Raw genomic sequence first — 19,176 nt, forward strand, 5'->3', positions numbered from 1 at the left:
CAGGACTACTGAGGATCCACGCTGTCAGGGGCGGGACTCAAAAGGGGGAGGAGCTTCTGGGTGGTTGGCACCTTCTTGAGTCCGCTCTCAGCCCCGCCCCACTGCGGCGTTTAAGGGTCTCTAAGCAGGTGGCTACGCTGGGTCCAAAGTAAGAATGTTAGGGCCGGGGACATTCACTGACCGTCTAATTGAGGCCAGTATTGCCCTTCCTCACTTGGGGAAACTAAGGGCCAGAAAGGGCCTGTTTCTAGGTCTCATAATACCAAGATTGAGTTGTGGGGCAAGTCCTCCCTCCCCAGCCCGGGAGCTGGGAGGGGAAAGCCTCAGAAGACTAGTTTGGGGCCAGTGGTTTCACAGTGAGTGTGTCTGAACCTGAACAGCCGGAAACGGTTACCAGTGCCCCTAGGCCTGGCTTGTGGGGACCCCAACGGCCTGCGGCTGCCCCTCCCAAGTTCCTCCCAGCTGGGGGGCGGGGGAGGGGTGAGGGTTGAGGCCAGGCCTCCAGGCTCCAGTCTCTTAGCTGCGGAGAACCCACCCGTCGCTTGCAGCTGCCCCTTTCTATCTGGTCCCATGGGGAGCCAGGCTTCCGGGGCTCCAGCCGCTCCTGTGGGAGGTGGAGCTCCCCCCAGCATCCCCAGACTCAAGGCCCCTTCTCCAGATGGGCCGCGTTCTCATTCCTCTAGCCCCACAAGCCCCTCTCCCCCAAATAGTCCCATCTTGGCCTAGCTCCTCCCCCAGGCTATCACAAGGACTCAGTGCCCACCCCCCCATCTCTACCAGGCCTGTGGCCCCCGCTGCCCGCAGGAAGACGCCCAGCCCCGGGCCGGGTTAGCCCCGTGGGAACGGTTTGTCTCGAAAACAGGAACCCGGGCCGGGGGCTGGGCGGGGCGCCCCTTCCCCACCGCAGTCCGCTTCCTGCCCCTCCCGGCTTCCTCTGCCCAACACTAGGCAGGGCGGGGGGCATCTGGGGGTTTCTGGGTGGGGGGAGAAGGCCCTGGGTTTAGTTCCCCCCTCCACGTCCCGCGCGGCCTGACCTCTGCGCACCCACCCTCGGCTCGGCCGGTGGCGCAGCCCCCCGCCCGCGGCCCTGGCCTCCCGGGCGGCGCGGCAGGGGAGGGGTTAAGCTGCCGCAGGGACCGCCGTGTGCGGGGCGCGAGGGAGCCCCCGATGGGGGAGGTGCAGCCGGCGGTGCGGAGCCCGGCGCTGGGGCGGGAGGGGCGGGGAGGGAGGGGAGGGGGCGGCCGCGGCGCGGGGGCGGGGCGGCGGGGAGCAGGGCTGCGGCGCGGAAAGCGGGCGGGAGTCGCAGCCGCAGCGAGGTCGGCGGGCGGGAGCGCACAGAGGTGGCGCCAGCCGGGCCGGGTGCGGGCTCCTTGCCGCGGGTCCCAAGTGTGAGTGAGCGAGCGCGGGCGGGGCGCCGGGCAGCAGAGGCCCGGCCCCTAAGGGCCCCGGAAGGCCGCGCAGGCGGGCTGGGGGCGGCGGGTGGGTTGGTAGGTGGGGAGTTTGCAGCCCGAGTCGGGGGTAGGAGGGACCTGCAGAGAGAGCCGAAGCTCCCCGGACAACGGCGGGAGGGGTTGACATCTGCAGCGTACCCAGGTCTTCCTAGCCGCGTCTCAGCGGGACCTTCCCCGGCGGACCCCCCCATTTGACAGATGAGAAAATTGAGGCTGTACAAGGCCAAGTGACTCTCAAGGTCACACAGCGAGGAAGCGGCAGAACCAGGCGGCGATGTCTCTGGGTGGCTCCTAGGAAAAGTCTACCAGAGAACTCCATAGAGGAGCCCCTGGCTTCCCACCCCAGGCCTGGGGGAGTATGTGTAGGGGCGGGGTACCTTCGGTGAGGCACGGCTCTGCCAGCGTCCAGGGGTGAGGACTGTCAGGGAGCTGGGACCGCAGGGCTGGTCCTGTACTGCAGATGAAGGGGGCGGGGGCGAAATGGGCGTGTGTGTGCACCCACGGGGTGTGTTCATGTGTGGGAGAGTGTACATGCGTGTAGGTGCACGGTCTTGCGTGTGTGCACACGTGTGTGGATGTCAGTGCTGTCGTGGCTGCAGAGCTCCAGGCTGGCCTGGCTCTAGTGAACAGCAGGTCCGGAAGCTGGCCCCTTCAGCGGGTTTGCATTTTGGGGTTGAGAGCTCGGTATGTGTGCGGGGGTTCCTTCGTGCAGGTGTGCGCGGTTTGAGGGCCATTGTGTGTGTGAGAGAGGATGGGAGGAAATTGTCAGAGGCCGGGCTGTTTGTGAACCTCAGAACTCTGGCACCCCAGTGGGGGGTTCCTGGCCTTGGGTATATGGAATGGGTGTCTGCTCTTGCACGGGTGCGTCTGACTCTGCCAGTGACTGGAGTTGCCGGTGGAGTCTCTCCACCAGGCACACTTCACCCCCCACGGCACTAGCGCCCCCTTCTGGCCACCCTACTCTGCGTGCCCGAGTGTGGACGGCCTGTGTGTGCATTCAGTTCGACTGTGCAGTATGGGAGCCTGGGTCAGGAGTCGGGGCTGAGGATGAAGATGGCCTGCGGAAGGGCTGAGCCGGGATCCTTGGGGCCGTCACGGAGGAGGTGGCTTGGGAGCGCGCGGTTCCCAGGCTCAGGCTTCCCGCTGACGCCTCTGAGCCGCAGCGGGCTCCCCCCCCCCCACGCCCCCCCTCCCAGGAATGTTCCTTTCCACTCCAGCCCCCCTCCTAAGGGCAGGCCCCTGGGGGCTGCCACAGCCCCGCCTCCCCTTCCTGGGAGCCCGAGAGGGGGCGACGCGGGCAGGACGCCTGGGTTCCTCCCCCCTCTCATCCCAGGGAGAAATTCCTCCGAGGTCCCCTCAGGCTCTGGGTTCCCAAAATAACCCTGCGGGGGAAGGGAAGCTGTGGAGGGAGGGAAGCGGGAGGGGCGCAGAACCGGGCTGCGGGGTGCTGCAGGTGCCTCTGGGGAGAGGACTTGAGGACGAGAGGGCCTACGGGGAGAGGGGGCTGCGACACCACCCAGCCCCCAGAGTCCTGACTCGTCTCCATCCCCGGGGAGTCCCTCAGTCCTCCCGCGACTCCAAGGGTGGGCCGGAAGCTTCTCGGCCGGTTTGTTTCCCAACTGGTGGGTTGCACCATCCCGGACCAGACCGTTTAACCCCGGGAGTGGCCGCGGCGGACGACTCCGCCCCTGCCCAGCAGGGGGCGTGCACGCCCCGCCCCGTTTCTGCCCACGGGGCCGCACGCCCGGCCCGCGCCTCCTCACACTCCCGCTCTGCCTGTCTCCGGACAGGGGTCCGGTCCGAGCCCCGTGGGAGGCTCCCGGAGCGCAAGTTGGCCCAGCCTACCCCGCCGGCGGCCATGGCGGGCACCCTAGACCTGGACAAGGGCTGCACCGTGGAGGAGCTGCTCCGTGGCTGCATCGAAGCTTTCGGTGAGTGGCACCGGAGGACACACCCAGCCTGAGCCCAGCCGGGAGCCTGAACCCGGGCTCCTGCCTCCCAGGGCAGACCTCTGTCCCGGACCCACCCAGTTCCTCGTGCCAAAGCCTCTAGGGAAAGTCTCCTCTTCATCACAGGGCAGAGAGATCCACATGCTGCAGAAAGATGAAATGTGTCCCTTCCTTATTATGCCAGGGTTGAAGGGAGGGACAGGGTCCCCAGACTCTGACACACAGAGGAACAGTATCTGTGTCCCTGGGGGATCCGGAGGAACTGGCTATCTCCGGCCTGGGAGCTGTTTCCGGCTGATGGGGGGCGGTTTATCTGGTGAGGGGGTGCCCCTTTCCCCCAGCACTCAGGAAATGACCTCTGGATTCTTGACCCCGGGGAACCCAGGCTTCTTCCGCCCCAGCTGGTTCCCCTCCGGACTGCGAGCCCCACTCTGACGCTTCTCTCCTTGGATCCTGCCTTATCCCTCTCCCAACTGACCTTGTCTTTATAATCTGCCTCCTGGTTTTGGAGCTTTGGGAAGGCGGGAGATGGCCAGGGCCAGATACCCGGCAGGCTGCGGGCTAGGGTTTAGGGACCACAGCTGCTGGACCAAGGGTCACCTCGCTTCTCTTTGACCCCTCGGAGTTAGATGACTCCGGGAAGGTGCGGGACCCGCAGCTGGTGCGTATGTTCCTCATGATGCACCCCTGGTACATCCCTTCCTCTCAGCTGGCGGCGAAACTGCTCCACATATATCCTTCGCCATCCACGCCAAGGGCCCTGCGGTCCGAGTCCATAAACTAGCTCCGCCCGCCCCGCTGCCCAGTGGGGGTAGAGGATGGGCTTGGGTCCTAGATCGTGGGCCCCTCCCACGTCCTGGGATTGGCCCAGGCTCCCTCGAGGGCATAGGCTCCACCCCTTCCCGCCCCTCAGGACTAAGGCCCCGCCCCCTGCCCCCCAACCTAGGCCTCGCCCTCCCCTTCCCTACAGCCTAGGACCTGTCCCTGCTCCCAGAACCCAGGTCCCGCTCTCAGCCTCTCCCAGAGCCTAGCCCCCTTTCCACCCATGTACCCTCACAAAGCTCGCCTCTGCCTTCAGCCTGTTTCTGGAGCTTGAGCCTCACCGGGCCCCAGACCTCACCCCCAGCGTTTCTCCCAGAATCAGTCGCTGCCCTCAGCCTCCCTCCAGAACCCGGGTCCCATCCCTGGCTCCCTTGCTAGGGTAAGGCCCCATCCTTGTTTTCCTTAACTCTCCTTCACCTACCAACAATCCCGGAAGGACAACTCCAGTTCGCTGCAGGTGAAAACATGCCATCTGGTCAGGTGAGTCTTCCTCTTGGGTCTCTGTCCTCTCCTCCACTCTCTCAGGCTTCAGACTGGCCTGAACTAGCCCATTCTGGAAGTTGGACGTGTGGGTTCGAACGCTGGCCCTGTCCATGGTGGGTGGGCTGCCCCGGGCTTGCCCCTTCCCGGTCCTGGCCCGGGTCCTGTCTTCTGATCTGCCCGGGGGGGGGGTGGGAAAGTAAAGAGCTGGGTGAGGGGAGCCCCATTTTGAGGCTCTTTTCCCCTTTTCGGGGAGCCACCGTCCCAAGGAATGGTGGGAGAAGGGCTTGCCTCGGGTGACTCTGAGCCTCCACCAGGTACTGGATCTCAGCATTCCCAGCGGAGTTTGATTTGAATCCTGAGCTCGCTGAGCAGATCAAGGAGCTGAAGGCTCTACTAGACCAGGAAGGGAACCGCCGTCACAGCAGCCTCATCGACATCGAGAGCGTGTGCGTGGCGGGAGCTGGGAGGGCGGGAAAGGGCATTCAGCATCCTCCAGCATCTGTGCTTCATAAGTGTTTGTGGAGATGAATGGTGAGGGGCATGTCACTGATGCTTAAAAACCTTCTATGACTCCCTATTGCCTTCAAGATGCCTCGGCTGGGGATTAAGGCTTTCCATTGTCTCAGGCCAGCTTGGCGTTCCTGCCTCATCTTCTACAGCCCACCGCCCATCCCAGCCCCTCATTCTGCAGCTACGCGGGTGCACTTACCATTCCATAGCCCTTGCCTCCTCTCCCACCCTGGCATTCTGCTCCTGTCCCCTTGCCTCCTGCTCCGTGTTATCAAAACTCAGTTCAGGTGTGGCGTGTCTGTGGCGTCCTCCAGGGCAGGATCTGTCGTTCCCACCTCTGTTCCTCCTCCTTTGTTCAGACCCCGTGTAAAGCCACATTCGTGTGCCACGCTGTTTTGTGATTGTTTGTTTCTGTGTCTGTCTCCCTCGGTAGACTGTGAGCTCCTCGTGGGCAGGAACCGTGTCTTGCTCATCTCTGTACCCCCGGCGCCTGGCACAGTGCCTGGCACAGAGTACGTCCTCCATAAATCTGTGTCGAGTGCCTGACAAGGGGGAGACTGCAGCAGTTGCTGGGACTGGGGGCATTCCTGTCCTGCACGGTGTCTCGCAGTCAGCCCGAGGGGCGTGAGCGTGGGGCCACGAGGGGCGGGGCATCTTCAGCAAAGGACTCACTCTCCCCGCCTCGCCCCCCAGCCCCACCTACAAGTGGAAGCGGCAGGTGACCCAGCGGAACCCGGTGGGACAGAAAAAGCGCAAGATGTCCCTGCTGTTTGACCACTTGGAGCCCCTGGAGCTGGCGGAGCATCTTACGTACTTGGAGTATCGCTCTTTCTGCAAGATCCTGGTGCGGCCCAAGGGCCTTCAGTCAGGAGTCGAGTGTGGGCCGGGGTGTGGGGGGGTGTCCCAGAAGGGGCAGTGTCCCTGGGCTGGGCAGGGTGACAGGGTGGGCCTGGGGCTTCAGTGTAACCACCGAAAGGCGACTGGCGGGTGAGGGGCGGCCCTCGGTGAGGGGAGGGGCCCCAGGGTGCTGAGGCTGCTCCCCCCGCCTCCCCCCAGTTCCAGGACTATCACAGTTTCGTGACTCATGGCTGCACTGTGGACAACCCTGTCCTGGAGCGATTCATCTCCCTCTTCAACAGCGTCTCCCAGTGGGTGCAGCTCATGGTTCTCAGCAAGCCCACCGCGCCGCAGCGGGCCCTGGTCATCACGCACTTCGTCCACGTAGCAGAGGTGCTTGCCCCTCCCCCACTGCAACCTCCCCCGTTGACAGCGGGGCCTCCTTTCCCCTAACCCAGGGCCAGAGCTTCTCCAGAGAGGCTGGGCCAAAGGCTGGGCCCACTCCGTGACTCACCGCCTCCTCCTCCTCTTTTACACCCCCCCAGAAACTGCTGCAGCTGCAGAATTTCAACACGCTGATGGCGGTGGTCGGGGGCCTGAGCCACAGCTCCATCTCCCGCCTCAAGGAGACCCACAGCCACGTGAGCCCAGAGACCATCAAGGTGCCTGAGACCTGGGGGTCAGGGGGACAGCCTGGTCAAGTGCTGGGACCAGCCTTGCCAGGCCTGGCCTCACCGAGAACTCCCAGCAGTGCTGCGGGCTGGGGCCTCCTATCTTCATCTGACAGACGAGGCAACCAAGGCTCCCCCTTTCACAGGTTGCATAGTGAAAGTGGCAGTGTGGGGGCTCACAGGGCTGCTGCACTTCAAAGCTTGTGCTTTCCTCTTCTGCTCCTTTTTTTTTTTTTTTTTTGGCCTTTTTGCCTTTTCTAGGGCCTCTCCCGTGGCATATGGAGGTTCACAGGCTAGGGGTTGAATCAGAGCTGTAGCCACTGGCCTACGCCAGAGCTACAGCAACGCAGGATCCGAGCCACGTCTGTGACCTACACCACAGCTCACGGCAACCCCGGATCCTTAACCCACTGAGCAAGGCCAGGGATTTAACCCGCAACCTCATGGTTCCTAGTCGGATTCGATAACCACTGCGCCACGACGGGAACTCCTATAGTTTAAAAATTATAGCCAAAAGAGAAAAAGGAGTTCCCTAGTGGCTCAGAGAATTAAGGACCTGGCGTTGTCACTGCTGTGGCTTGGATTGCTGCTCTGGCATGGGTTTGATCCCTGGCCTGGGAAGCAGCCAAAAAAGATAAAGAAAACATCCGTGTAACCACCACTCAGGTAAGTAGAACATGGCCAGCGTCCGAAGCTCCCAGAACTTTAGAGCATAACTCATTCCCCATCAGAGGTGGACACTGCCATGACCTTCATAATGACAATGATCTTGCTTTTCTTTTTCTTCTTTCTCCCTTCCTTCCTTCCTCCCTTCCTCCATCTCTCTCTTTCTTTCCTTTTTTTATCTTTTTCTAGGGCTGCACTCATGGTATGTGGAGGTTCCCAGGCTAGGGGTCTAATTGGAGCTGTAGCCGCTGGCCTACACCAGAGCCACAGCAACGCCAGATCTGAGCCACGTCTGCAACCTACACCACAGCTCACAGCAACGCCAGATCCTTAACCCACTAAGCAAGGCCAGGGATCGAACCTGCAACCTCGTGGTTCCTAGTCAGATTTGTTAACCACTGAGCCATGATGGGAACTCCATCTCTCTCTTTCTTTCTGTCTGTCTGTCTTTATTTTTTGCTTTTTAGTTTTGCACTGGTGGCATATGGAAGTTCCCAGGCTAGGGGTCAAATCGGAGCTACAGCTGCCAGCCTACACCACAGCCACAGCAACTCAGGATCTGAGCCAAGTCTGCGACCTATACCACAGCTCACAGCAATGCCGGATCCTTAATCTACTGAGCGAGGCCAGGGATTGAACCTTTGTCTTCATGGATACTAGTCAGGCTCATTACTGCTTAGCCACAATGGGAACTTCTGATCTTGCTTTTTTTTTTTTTTTTTTGTCTTTTGTCTTTTTTTTTTAGGGCTGCACCTGTGGCATATGGAGCTTCCCAGGCTAGGGTTTGCAGTTGTAGCCACCGGCCTACACCACAGCCACTGCAACATGGAATCTGAGCCACGTCTGCAAACTGCAACACAGTGCACGGCAACGCCAGATCCTTAATCCCTTGAGTGAGGCTAAGGGATCAAACCCTCGTCCTTGTGGTTCCTAGTCGGGCTCGTTACTGCTGAGCTACAACGAGAACTTCTGATTTTGCTTTTCTTGATAGCTTTACCACTATGAATGCATCCCCAAATAATGCAGATTTTTTTGTTGCCTATCTGTGAACTTCCTGTGAATGGAATGGTGTTGTTTATATTATTTACTTATTTATTTATTTTTTGGCCACGCCTGCAGTATATACATGTTCCCAGGGCCAGGGATCAAACCCAAGCCACAGTAGCAGCCCAAGCTGCTGCAGTGACAATGCCAGGTCCTTAGCCCTCTGCGCTACAAGGGAACTGCTGTCATTTTATTTCTTGCTTCTTTGCTTCTTACCTTCTGTGCTGTGGAGCAAACGTCCATGCTTTTTGGTGCCACGTAATATTTTTGTCCGCCCTGATTTATGTATCTCCTCTCCTGTTTAAGCTTTGAGGTTTTCCCAGTTTGGGCTGTTACGGATGACCCAACTAAGACCTTTCTTTGAAATCACTGTCCTGTGCTGCTCTGCTGCCTCACCCTCAATTCCCTCTCCTGTTGACTGTGAATGCTGATCTGTGCCCAGGCCGGGTGCAGAAGTGTGGTATTTGGCAATGGGTGGTCCTTTGAATTCCTGACCTAGGAAATCCGACCCCCGGGTGCTAAGGGGAGCCAGTGTTGGGGGACAGCGAGAGGGGCTTTAGACCTCTCCCCCATCCCTGACTGACTCCACACCCTTTCCCACATGTCCGGGGCGGTTGCGTGGGCGGGGGGCAGAATTGAGCCCGTGATATGTGACATGTGTGTGCACGTGTGTGTGTTTGTGATGTACGTGTTCCTTTGGCCCCCAGCTCTGGGAAGGTCTGACGGAACTAGTGACAGCCACCGGCAACTATGGCAACTACCGACGCCGGTTGGCAGCCTGTGTGGGTTTCCGCTTCCCCATCCTGGGTGTGCACCTCAAGGATCTGGTGGCCCTGCAGCTGGCACTGCCTGACTGGCTGGATCCCGCCCGGACCCGACTGAATGGGGCCAAGATGAAGCAGCTCTTCAGCATCCTGGAGGAGCTGGCCATGGTGACCAGCCTTCGGCCCCCAGTGCAGGCCAATCCTGACCTGCTGAGCCTGCTCACGGTGAGGGGCCGGGCACACACACCTGGCCCTGTGTTTACACAAGCCTGTGGGCTTGGCCTTGGGTTCTTCGTTCTGGTCAAGAAACCAAGACCCAGCCTGGGCCCCAGGGTCGGGGTGAGCTGGGAGATGGGTTCCAGGCTCCAGATGGGGCTGTGGGCTGCGGCTGGCTCTTGAGGCTGGTGTGTGGGCTTAAGGCTGGGCCTGGCTCCTGGATTGAATTCCTAGCAGTGGATTGTGTTCAAGGTTTGGGGTCAAACATGGGATTCTGGGTACAGGGGTGTTTTTTTTTTTTTGTCTTTTTGCTATTTCTTGGGCCGCTCCCGCAGCATATGGAGGCTCCCAGGCTAGGGGTCGAATCGGAGCTGTAGCCACCAGCCTACGCCAGAGCCACAGCAACGCGGGATCCAAGCCGCGTCTGCAACCCACACCACAGCTCATGGCAACGCCGGATCGTCAACCCACTGAGCAAGGTCAGGGACCGAACCCGCAACCTCATGGCTCCTAGTCGGATTCGCTAACCACTGCGCCACGACGGGAACTCCCAGGGGTGGTTTTTTATTTGTTTTGTTTTGTTTTGTTTTTTGGCCATGCTCGTGGCATGTGGAAGTTCCTGGGCCAGGGATAGAACCCATGGCACGGCAGTGACCCCAGCCAATGCAGTGATCCATAACCCACTGCAGCACAGAAGAACCGCAAAATAGAGTTTATTTATTTATTTTCAATGTATTTTTTTTGGCCCTGCCTTTGGCATTTGGAAGTTCCCGGGCCAGGGATTGAACCTGAGCCACAGCAGTGACGATGACAAATCCATAACTGCCAGGCCAGCAGGGAACTCCCCAGGGGTGGTTTTTAAACATGGCCCTTAGCTCTGTGGTTCTTGGTTTTGAGTTCCAGGGTAGGAGTTGAGTTCTGGTCCAGATCTGGACTGGGTTCTAGTTGTTGGCCTAGGACGTAATTGTCAAGGCTTGGTGTGAAGTCTCACCTGCTTCTAGGCTCTGGTCTGGGATTCAGATTGAAATCTGGGCTGGAGTCTGGTTGCTGGGTTTGTTCTATGTTGGAGGTAAATTTCAGAGCTCTCAGCTGGGTTGTGACCTGAATTCTTGGCTGAGATCTTGGCTGTGCATTGTGTTCAAAATCTGGGGCCATGCTCTCGGTTCTGGTCTGTGTGCTGCGCTGGCATGTGGTTTTTGGGGTGTATTATTTACCTATTTATTTATTCATTGTCTTTTTCAGGGCCACACTGTGGTGTATGGAGGTTCCCAGGCTAAGGGTCGAATTGGAGCTGTAGCCGCTGGCCTACACCACAGCCATGGCAGCGCCAGATCCATGCTGTGTGTTCAACCTACACCACAGCTCACGGCAACGCTGGATCCTTAACCTGCTGAACGAGGCCAGGGATCGAACCTGCGTCCTCATGGATACTAGCCAGATTCGTTTCCACTGAGCCACGATGGGAACTCCCTGTTGGGGGCATATTCTGAGCTGGCCTTTGTCCTGAGCCCTGCTTCTGGACCCGGCTGAGGGCTGGGCTGTGACCTCTAGGTGGACCCGTGGCTCTGGGTTCTGGGCAGTGGGCTCCTGCCCAGCAGGAGAAGCAGGGGCCAGTGACTGCGATCAACCTGTGTGTCCCAGGTGTCTTTGGATCAGTATCAGACGGAGGATGAGCTCTACCAGCTGTCACTGCAGCGGGAACCTCGCTCCAAGTCCTCGGTAAGGGAGGGAATCCACGCTTACCCACTCGGCCCATCGTCTTCCACCCCTGCCTCTGCCCTCCTGGGAACCCCAGGATGGGAGGGCAGCGGGGGCGGCTACCTTACCCATCCTGCTTGGTGGAGAGGCTTCCTCCTCCCCAGGGCTTCCGCGCTCTCCTCCCCTGGGCCCTGGGCTCCCTCGCCTCCAGCCCTCGCTCAGGCTTGACCATTTGCACAGCCGACCAGCCCCACGAGCTGCACGCCGCCTCCCCGGCCCCCAGTGCTGGAGGAGTGGACCTCGGTGGCCAAACCCAAGCTGGATCAGGCGCTGCTGGTGGAACACATTGAGAAGATGGTGGAGGTGAGAGTCGGTGGAAGCCAGCTCTGGAGTCTGAGGGGGTTGCGGGGGACTGGTCCTTAGGGGCCCTCGAGGCTGGTTTTGCCAGGGCACTGCCCTGGGAGCCACCACCAGGGCCATGTCCAAGGGTCAACACTCAGTCTCCAGAAGTCACGGGGGCGTGGCTGACGGGTGGGTTTGGGAAGCGGGTGTGGAGAATCGAGGTGGTGGGGGTGACAGGCAGCTGCGGGCCTCGGAGACACCCTTCGAACCTCGGACCGGGAACGTGGGCGGGATGGGGCAGTGCCGCTTTTACCCCCGCCACCTGCACGCGTGCCTCTGTGTGCTTCAGTCTGTGTTCCGGAACTTTGACGTCGATGGGGACGGCCACATCTCGCAGGAGGAGTTCCAGATCATCCGTGGGAACTTTCCTTACCTCAGCGCCTTTGGGGACCTCGACCAGAACCAGTGAGGAGGGCTGGGGGCAGGGAGAGAGGGAAGGCAGGCTCACTTCCCCTTGGGTTTTAGTTTCCTCCTGTGCAAGACGAGGCCATTTAATCAGATGACCTCGGCAGAGGAAGCCACCCATGGTGGCGAGGGGGCGGGGGGGCCCTCTTATTTTGGGGGCCGCCACCCACTGCCCAGGCACAGCCTTAGCTCACCTCGCTTATTCAGACCGATGGGGGGGCCGCGGGTGGGGTGGGGAGAGAACTCTACCTGAATGGTGGCCTGGGGACAGTTGCTACATAGATGCCATTTTATTTGTGGGGCAAAAAGTGTGGGCAAGTTGCACTCCCGGGAAGCCCGTCTTAATGACTAGATACGAAAGGCCTGTAATAAGCAGCACCCACTCGCTTAGCAATTCACCTGCTGACAGTTTGCACAAACAGCTGGTTTTTCACCTGCCTAGTCACACCTATTTTGTGGAGCAGGCAAAATTCCCATCAAAACTGATAGTCCATTCCTGGTGGATTTTATTTAATGATATCCATATTGCAAGCTGGTTATATGGAAAAAATTAAACCCAGGAAGTTAAATAGGTTATATAGGTTAAAAAAAAAAAAAACAAACCCAGGAAATAAAATAGATTTATAGTGCCAAAGTGTATAAAGTAAGAAGTGTTTCTTCCCTCCTTTCCCACTTAGAAGTTGTCATTTGTAACCCAGTTAGCCAGGTTACTGGTTTGGCAATGCCTGTATCTTTCCAGTCTTTTTTTCATGCATGTTGCAAATTGATAGCGAATTTGTCTGTGTCTGCTTCATGGACAAATAGGATTACAGTAGAAATCTGTTCTGCCCGTGGCATTTATTGTCATTGCTTTGTTTCTTCTCCCAGAGTTGAGAACAAATAGTTGAAAACAGAGTTCCCTGTCACCTCCCTGGGTGGAGTGGATTTCTTTTCTAGGCCACCCCTTTAGTGAGGGCGCCATCAAGGCTCCAGTGTTACGAAGGTGGCTCAGCCTTAACTCCCCACCTCCTACAGGCCCCAGGCCTTGTGCGGGGCCCCTGGTTGGGTACCAAAACTCAGCACCTGGCTCCTGGGGCAGCTGCACCATCAGGCCCCAACAACTGACTGCCTAGGTTTGAAGGAACTTGGGGATTGCCATTTCTTGCAGACTCACCTATGCATTTATTGTTTTATTTCATTTTCTGGAGGGGTCTTTTTAGGGCCACACCCGCGGCGTATGGAGAGTTCCAGGCTAGGGTTTGAATCTGAGCTCTAGCTGCTGGCCTACACCATAGCCACAGCCACGCAGGATCTGAGTCTTTGACCTACACCACAGCTCACGGCAATGCGGGATCCTTAATCCACTGAGTGAGACCAGGGATCGAACCTGCATCCTCATGGATACTAGTCAGATTCATTTCCACTGTGCCATGACGGGAACTCCGCACCTACGCATTTAAAGCACTTTTTTCTTTCTTTCTTTCTTTTTTGGCCACCCTGCGGCATATGGAATTCCAGGGCTAGGGATCAGATGTGAGCTGCAGTCGCAATCTAAGATGCAGCTGCAGCAACTCCAGATCCTTAACCCACTGTGCCAGGCTGGGGATTGAACTTGTGTCCCAGTGCTCCCAAGACACTGCCGATCCCATTGTGCCACAGCGGGAACACCAAAGCACTTTTTGATATATGTGTTTATACACACACACACACATAAAATATATACTATATATTATTTATTTATTTATTTATTTTTATTTTTTCTCTTTTTAGGGCCGCACCTGCGGCATATGGAGGTTCCCAGGCTAAGGGTCGAATCGGAGCTGTAGCTGCCGGCTTTCACCACAGCCACAGCAACACCAGATCCGGGCCGTATCTGCAACCTACAACACAGCTCATGGCAATGCCGGATCCTCAACCCACTGAGCAAGGCCAGGGATCGAACCCACAATCTCATGATTCCTAGTCAGATTTGTTTCTGCTGCGCCACGATGGGAACTCCATATTTTTTATTTATATATAAAATATATACTATATATATATATATATATTATTTTTTTTTTTTCTCTCTTTTGGCCACCCCATGGCACATGGAGTTCCTGGGCCAGGGTTCAGATCTGAGCCACAGTTTCCAGCTACGCCGCAGCCCTACACTGAAGCTGAGGCAACACCGGATCCTTTAACCTCCTGTCCCGGTTCAGGGATCAAACCTTCGGCCCTGGTGTGCTGCAGAGATGCTGCCAATCCCCTTGTGCCACAGCGGGAACTCCAGCTTTTGATACATTTGTAAGCAACATCTATGTATTTGCGGCAGTGGGCTTTTCAGGGGTGGCTGGTTTGTTTGTTTTTGTTTTTAGATCACTGTCTTGACAGAGCCGCACGCCTTGTGTGTTTTGACTTTCGTTTTCCACTCGAACTTTTATCGTGGACCTCTTCCCATGCCGGTTCATGCCGAACTACCTCATTCTTTGGAACAGCTGCAGAGTTTTGCACTGTGTGGCTGGGCCACCATTTACCTCGCCATCCTCCTGCTGATGGACAAGGAGACTGTTCCCAGTTTTTTGCTATTAATATACGCCGTGCCGCTGTGAGCATCTTTGTGCCCGTGCACTCAGGGCACTATTTCTGTAGGAGAAATTCCTAGAAGTGGGATAATTGGATCAAAAGATATGCACATTCTAAATTGGGAGAGAGGCTGCCAAAGTGACCTCAGGCAAGGTGGTGCCAGCTTGCACCCCCATCAGCCGTGAACAAGTGCCCATTTCCCAACTTCCTTGCCAACAGTGGATGCTAAAATAAGCTTTACAATTTTGCCAGTCTAATTGGCAAACGGCGTCTTGGTTACATTTGCATTGCTTTAATCCTAGCGGGGGTAGGATATCTTCATATGTTTATTGGCCTCTTATATTTCTTCTGTTAATTGCCTGTTCATATCCCTTGTCCATTATTCCCCTGGGTTTGTGAGTCTTTTTTCCTCATTGATTTCTAGGATCTCTGTTAATGGATATTAACCCTTGGTGTTGACTACGTTTGCGGATATTTTCTCCCAGTCTGTCATTTATGTTGTCCTTTTCCATATAAAATTTTTTAAAACTGTGTGCTCAGTATGTCAGTCTTTTCCTTTATGGCTTCTCGGATTTGTGTTGTGTGTCGAAAGGCCTTCATCCCCTCGAGATCACAAAGTTATTCTCTTATACCTTTCCAGATACTTTGATAATTTCGCTTTTTACATTAGTGTTCTCAATTCAGTGGGAATGTCATGCACAGTATGAGGTCGGAACCTAGGTTTATCTCTCTCTCTCTCTATCTATCTAGCTATCATCTTTTTTTTTTTTTTTTTTTGGTTTATGTATTTTTTAAATGGCCAGTTGTCCCAATATGCCACTGATTTTGAAGGACCACCTGGATCATCCGGATACAATGGGCGGGAGCTTCTGACACGGGCTAGCCCTGACGGAAGTAGCTCCCAGTGGCCCAGAACCTATTAACCACACAGGCATGATTGTCCAGGCTGCATGTGCACGGTCTCATTGAATCCTTTCTAAAACCCCTCTGAGGTGTAGGAACTGTCATGGCCTCCTTTCAAGAAGAGGAAAGTGAGGCATGAGATTGGCCTGAAGTCGCACATCCAGGGAGCGGCAGAGCCCAATTTTGAACAGAGTTCTGTCCATCACAGGGCACGTGCTCATGCTTGCCCTAAAATATGTGAAGAGGTGAAAAAAGGGCTCTGTGGGAAGCCCTGGATTATGTGGGAAACCCCGATGACAGGTGTCTTTCTGGCAGGATTAGGCAAGAGGAGATGGTGCAGCTTTTTCCAGTCTGACCTGGTCCCCAGACTCATTAGAGATCCCTTAATGCTCAGGGCGCCTGACTGGTGTTCCCAGAGCTCCCTTTGGGAAACAGAGGCTGATAATCCCACAGGAAAGTGCAGAGCAGTTTTAGGTGACACACCAGCTCTGTGAAGTGGACAGGGCAGGCCTTATGATCCTTGTTTTTCAAAGGAGGAAACCCAGGGCAAGTGACTGGCCCAAGATCACACGCCTAATTCGTAGCAGCTACTCTATCTGCCTGAGTCCAAGTCTAGTTCTTTCTCTTCCCTGCACCAAGGGTCCAAATTCAGGAGCTGCCGAGGACCTCTTATTTGGTAGAGGGTTTGCCCAGGGGAATGGGTTAGGCAGGTGGTAGGTGGTCCCAGGGAGGCCCCCAGAGCTGAGGTGCTCCCCCTCCCGGACAGGGATGGCTGCATCAGCAGGGAGGAGATGGTTTCCTACTTCCTGCGGTCCAGCTCCGTGCTGGGGGGCCGCATGGGCTTCGTACACAACTTCCACGAGAGCAACTCCTTGCGCCCGGTCGCCTGCCGCCACTGCAAGGCCCTGGTGAGCCCCCGCCCAAGCCACACCCCTCCAGCACCGCCCCGGTCCCTCGACGCCCCGCCCTCCCCTCTGGCCCCGCCCCTGCCAGTGCCTTCTCAGCGGAGGCAAGCGTTCATTCCACCTGCCTCTCTTCTCGGTGTTCTGAGCCAAACCGAGAGGGGCCCTAAGGCCCCATAAAGGGTCAGTCCCAGTTCCCGCCCTTGGGAAGGAAGAAGTCACCTCTAAATCACCTTTAAATCCCTCCCCTCCACGACGGTCCCCCTCCTCTATTTCAGATCCTGGGCATCTACAAGCAGGGCCTCAAATGCCGAGGTGAGATGGAGTGGCAGAACTGGTGGGCTGAGTCTTTTGGGAAGAGTTACTAACCTGGGTGGAGATTCTTATTTTGGTGGGGCGATTGCCAAGGAGTGGAGTATCTTAGAGTCCGAGAAACATGCTGATTGATGTGAAAGGGCTATAACAGGGCTTTTATTTTGGTGAGACAGCTGTCCAGGAACAGGGAACTTTGGGGAAGGCACAGACTGGCAAGTAGGATGAAGAGAGCACTTTGAAAGGAGGCTCTTGTTTTGGTGGGGTGGCTGCTCAGGAGCCAATGGACCTGGGAAGAGGTGCAGGCCCACAGAATGGGATGGAGGGTGTTCTGACCAATGGCCCTGGCTGGGCTCCCCACCTGCCTCTCCAGCCTGTGGTGTGAACTGCCACAAGCAGTGCAAAGATCGCCTGTCAGTCGAGTGTCGGCGCCGGGCGCAGAGTGTGAGTCTGGAGGGGTCTGCACACTCACCCTCACCCACCCACACCCACCATCGGGCCTTCAGCTTCTCCCTGCCCCGCCCAGGCAGGCGAGGCTCCCGGCCTCCAGGTAAGAGAGGGTCTCTTCCTGTGCTGGCATGTGGAGGGAGAGAGGCAGGGAAGGCCATTCTGGCAAAGTGTTAGCTTTTCCAGGATGGAAACCATTCCAGAGTTTGAAATTCTCTTATTTTGGTGGGGCGATGGAGAAGGGCTGGACAGGTAAGGGTGCCAGAAAGTGGCCAGAGAACCCTCAACCCTCTGAGGCTAAGGAGGAAAGAAATTAATATATAAGAAATAGTAAAGTGGGAGTTCCTGTCGTGGCTCAGTGGTTACGAACCCGACTAGCATCCATAAGGATGAGGGTTCGATCCCTGGCCTCTCTCAGTGGGCTAAGGATCTGGCATTGCCGTGAGCTGTGGTGTAGGCCAGCAGCTATAGCTCAGATTCCATCCTTAGCCTGGGAACCTCCATATGCTGCCAGTGCGGCCCTAAAAGACCAAAAAAAAAAGAGTGAAGTGAAAGCGGCTTCAGGATGCAATTACACTCTTATTTTGTTAAGGGAATTGACAATGATTGGAGGGGGAGTTTAGTGAGCCATTTGCCCGTTTCCCTTTTTGACTGCTTTGGAGGCTATTCTGAGAAAAGTCCCTTGCCCCCAAAAATCTCTTAGTGGCTCTCTTGGGGTCAGTGGCGGTTCTAGGTCAGTTTTCTGAATGACACTTTCTCAAATGATTATTTTACCGAGAACACTCTAAACAACCATGTTAAACTGGGGTCTAAGACAGTTGACCACAACAGTTCAGATTGGCATAAGTCCTCAAATATTGAGGCATAAGTACTCAAAAATAGAAAAGATAAAACCATTTGCATCGAACCTTCCAGAAGCGCTGGGGTCTAAAATGTGAAGCACACACAAAATTGCCGTTTAAGCAAACTGCACTGACACATCTGTGGCTGTGCAAAAGCTCCGGCAAAATGAAAACCGAAAAAGAGCCTCGAAAATTGGGCTATTTGGTCATTCAGTGAATTGAGTTTTGCTGGATGGGTCTGCTTTCGGGAGGGGGCAGGGTGCGTCCAGTGAGGGCTGCTGAGGGCACGAGACCCAGGAGTTGGTCCTGCGACCCCCTTCCCTGCAGAGATCCGAGAGGAGGAGGTTCAGACGGTGGAGGATGGCGTCTTCGACATCCACTTGTAATTGATGGTGAGTCTTCCCGAAGCCTGCGGAGGGCCTTCCCACCCAGGGCTGGAGGAGGCGGGGATCAGGGGGCTTTCTGTCCAAACGGCCCAGGTCAGGCGTTCCGTCGAGGCTCAGCATCAACGAATCTGACTAGCTTCCATGACGATGCAGGTTCGCTCCCCGGCCTTGCTCAGTGGGTTAAGGATCCGGCGTTGCCTCGAGCTGCGGTGTAGGTCACAGACACGGCTCGGGTCCCGCATCGCTGTGGCTGTGGTGTAGGCTAGTAGCCACAGCTCCGATTGGACCCCTAGCCTGGGAACCTCCATGTGCCGCAGGTGTGGCCCTAAAAAAAACAAACAAAAAAAAGGCAAATGGCCCAGGTCAGTCGGATCCCGACTTTTGGAGGGGAGTCTTCCTCACAACCTCTGTTTTCTCTTCCCAGCTGTGATTGGATCGAGCACTCATGCCTGCTTTGGAGAAAAGACTTGGACCAGAGCAGGGAGCCGGGGGTGCTGGGGCAGCAGGCTGGGGCTGGGGGGCGGGGTGTGAGGGTGGCATGCGGCTGAGGGCAGGGCCAGGGCTGGTGTCCCTAAGGTTGTACAGACTCTTGTGAATATTTGTATTTTCCAGATGGAATAAAAAGGCCCGTGTAATTAACCTGGACCATCAGCGCCTAGAATCCTCGTCGGGGGCAGGGGTCCATTAATCACAGAGACTAGAATCACGGAGGCTAAAACTTTGTAGTTAGAGAATCTTGGGAGATCTGGAATCTTGAGGGGAGAGAATCCTGGAGGGTAGAGCCTTAGAACCAGGAAACCTTGTCTTTTTTTTTTTTTTTTTTTTTTTGCCACACCCACGGCACGTGGAAGTTCCCGGGCCAGGGGTCAAACCTGAGCCAAAGTTGCAAACTGGGCCACAGCTGTGACAACACCGGATCCTTAAA

General features: G+C 56.5%; 1 protein-coding gene across 19 annotated transcripts; it reads left to right on the plus strand.

Moving 5' to 3' along the window:
- Positions 1-754: 754 nt before the first annotated feature.
- RASGRP2 (RAS guanyl releasing protein 2) lies at positions 755-18,890 on the plus strand. 19 transcript variants are annotated; one of them, XM_085009493.1, is made up of 17 exons: positions 755-845; positions 3,242-3,382; positions 4,030-4,132; positions 4,640-4,702; positions 5,020-5,151; positions 5,909-6,059; positions 6,272-6,445; positions 6,598-6,714; positions 9,141-9,422; positions 11,055-11,132; positions 11,352-11,474; positions 11,803-11,918; positions 16,129-16,270; positions 16,543-16,579; positions 16,950-17,126; positions 18,193-18,257; positions 18,676-18,890. In XM_085009493.1, the coding sequence occupies exons 2-16, from the start codon at positions 3,310-3,312 to the stop codon at positions 18,249-18,251; spliced, it is 1,827 nt and encodes a 608-aa protein (XP_084865619.1). In that variant the 5' UTR covers positions 755-845; positions 3,242-3,309; the 3' UTR covers positions 18,252-18,257; positions 18,676-18,890.
- Positions 18,891-19,176: the final 286 nt, after the last annotated feature.

The sequence above is a fragment of the Sus scrofa genome, chromosome 2 (genome assembly GCF_054392235.1).
Source record: "Sus scrofa isolate SSC_HxYL_T2T_F1_AM1 chromosome 2, Sscrofa_HxYL_maternal_Yorkshire_Landrace_v2.0, whole genome shotgun sequence".
Taxonomy (NCBI): Eukaryota; Metazoa; Chordata; class Mammalia; order Artiodactyla; family Suidae; genus Sus; species Sus scrofa.

Bases quoted from the DNA above. Each gene is read 5' to 3' on its own strand.
- RASGRP2 (XM_085009493.1), top strand. From the start codon at position 3,310: ATGGCGGGCACCCTAGACCTGGACAAGGGCTGCACCGTGGAGGAGCTG. The intron at 6,715-9,140 runs GTGCCTGAGACC...TTTGGCCCCCAG, and splicing joins TGAGCCCAGAGACCATCAAG to CTCTGGGAAGGTCTGACGGA. The intron at 11,475-11,802 runs GTGAGAGTCGGT...TGTGTGCTTCAG, and splicing joins ACATTGAGAAGATGGTGGAG to TCTGTGTTCCGGAACTTTGA.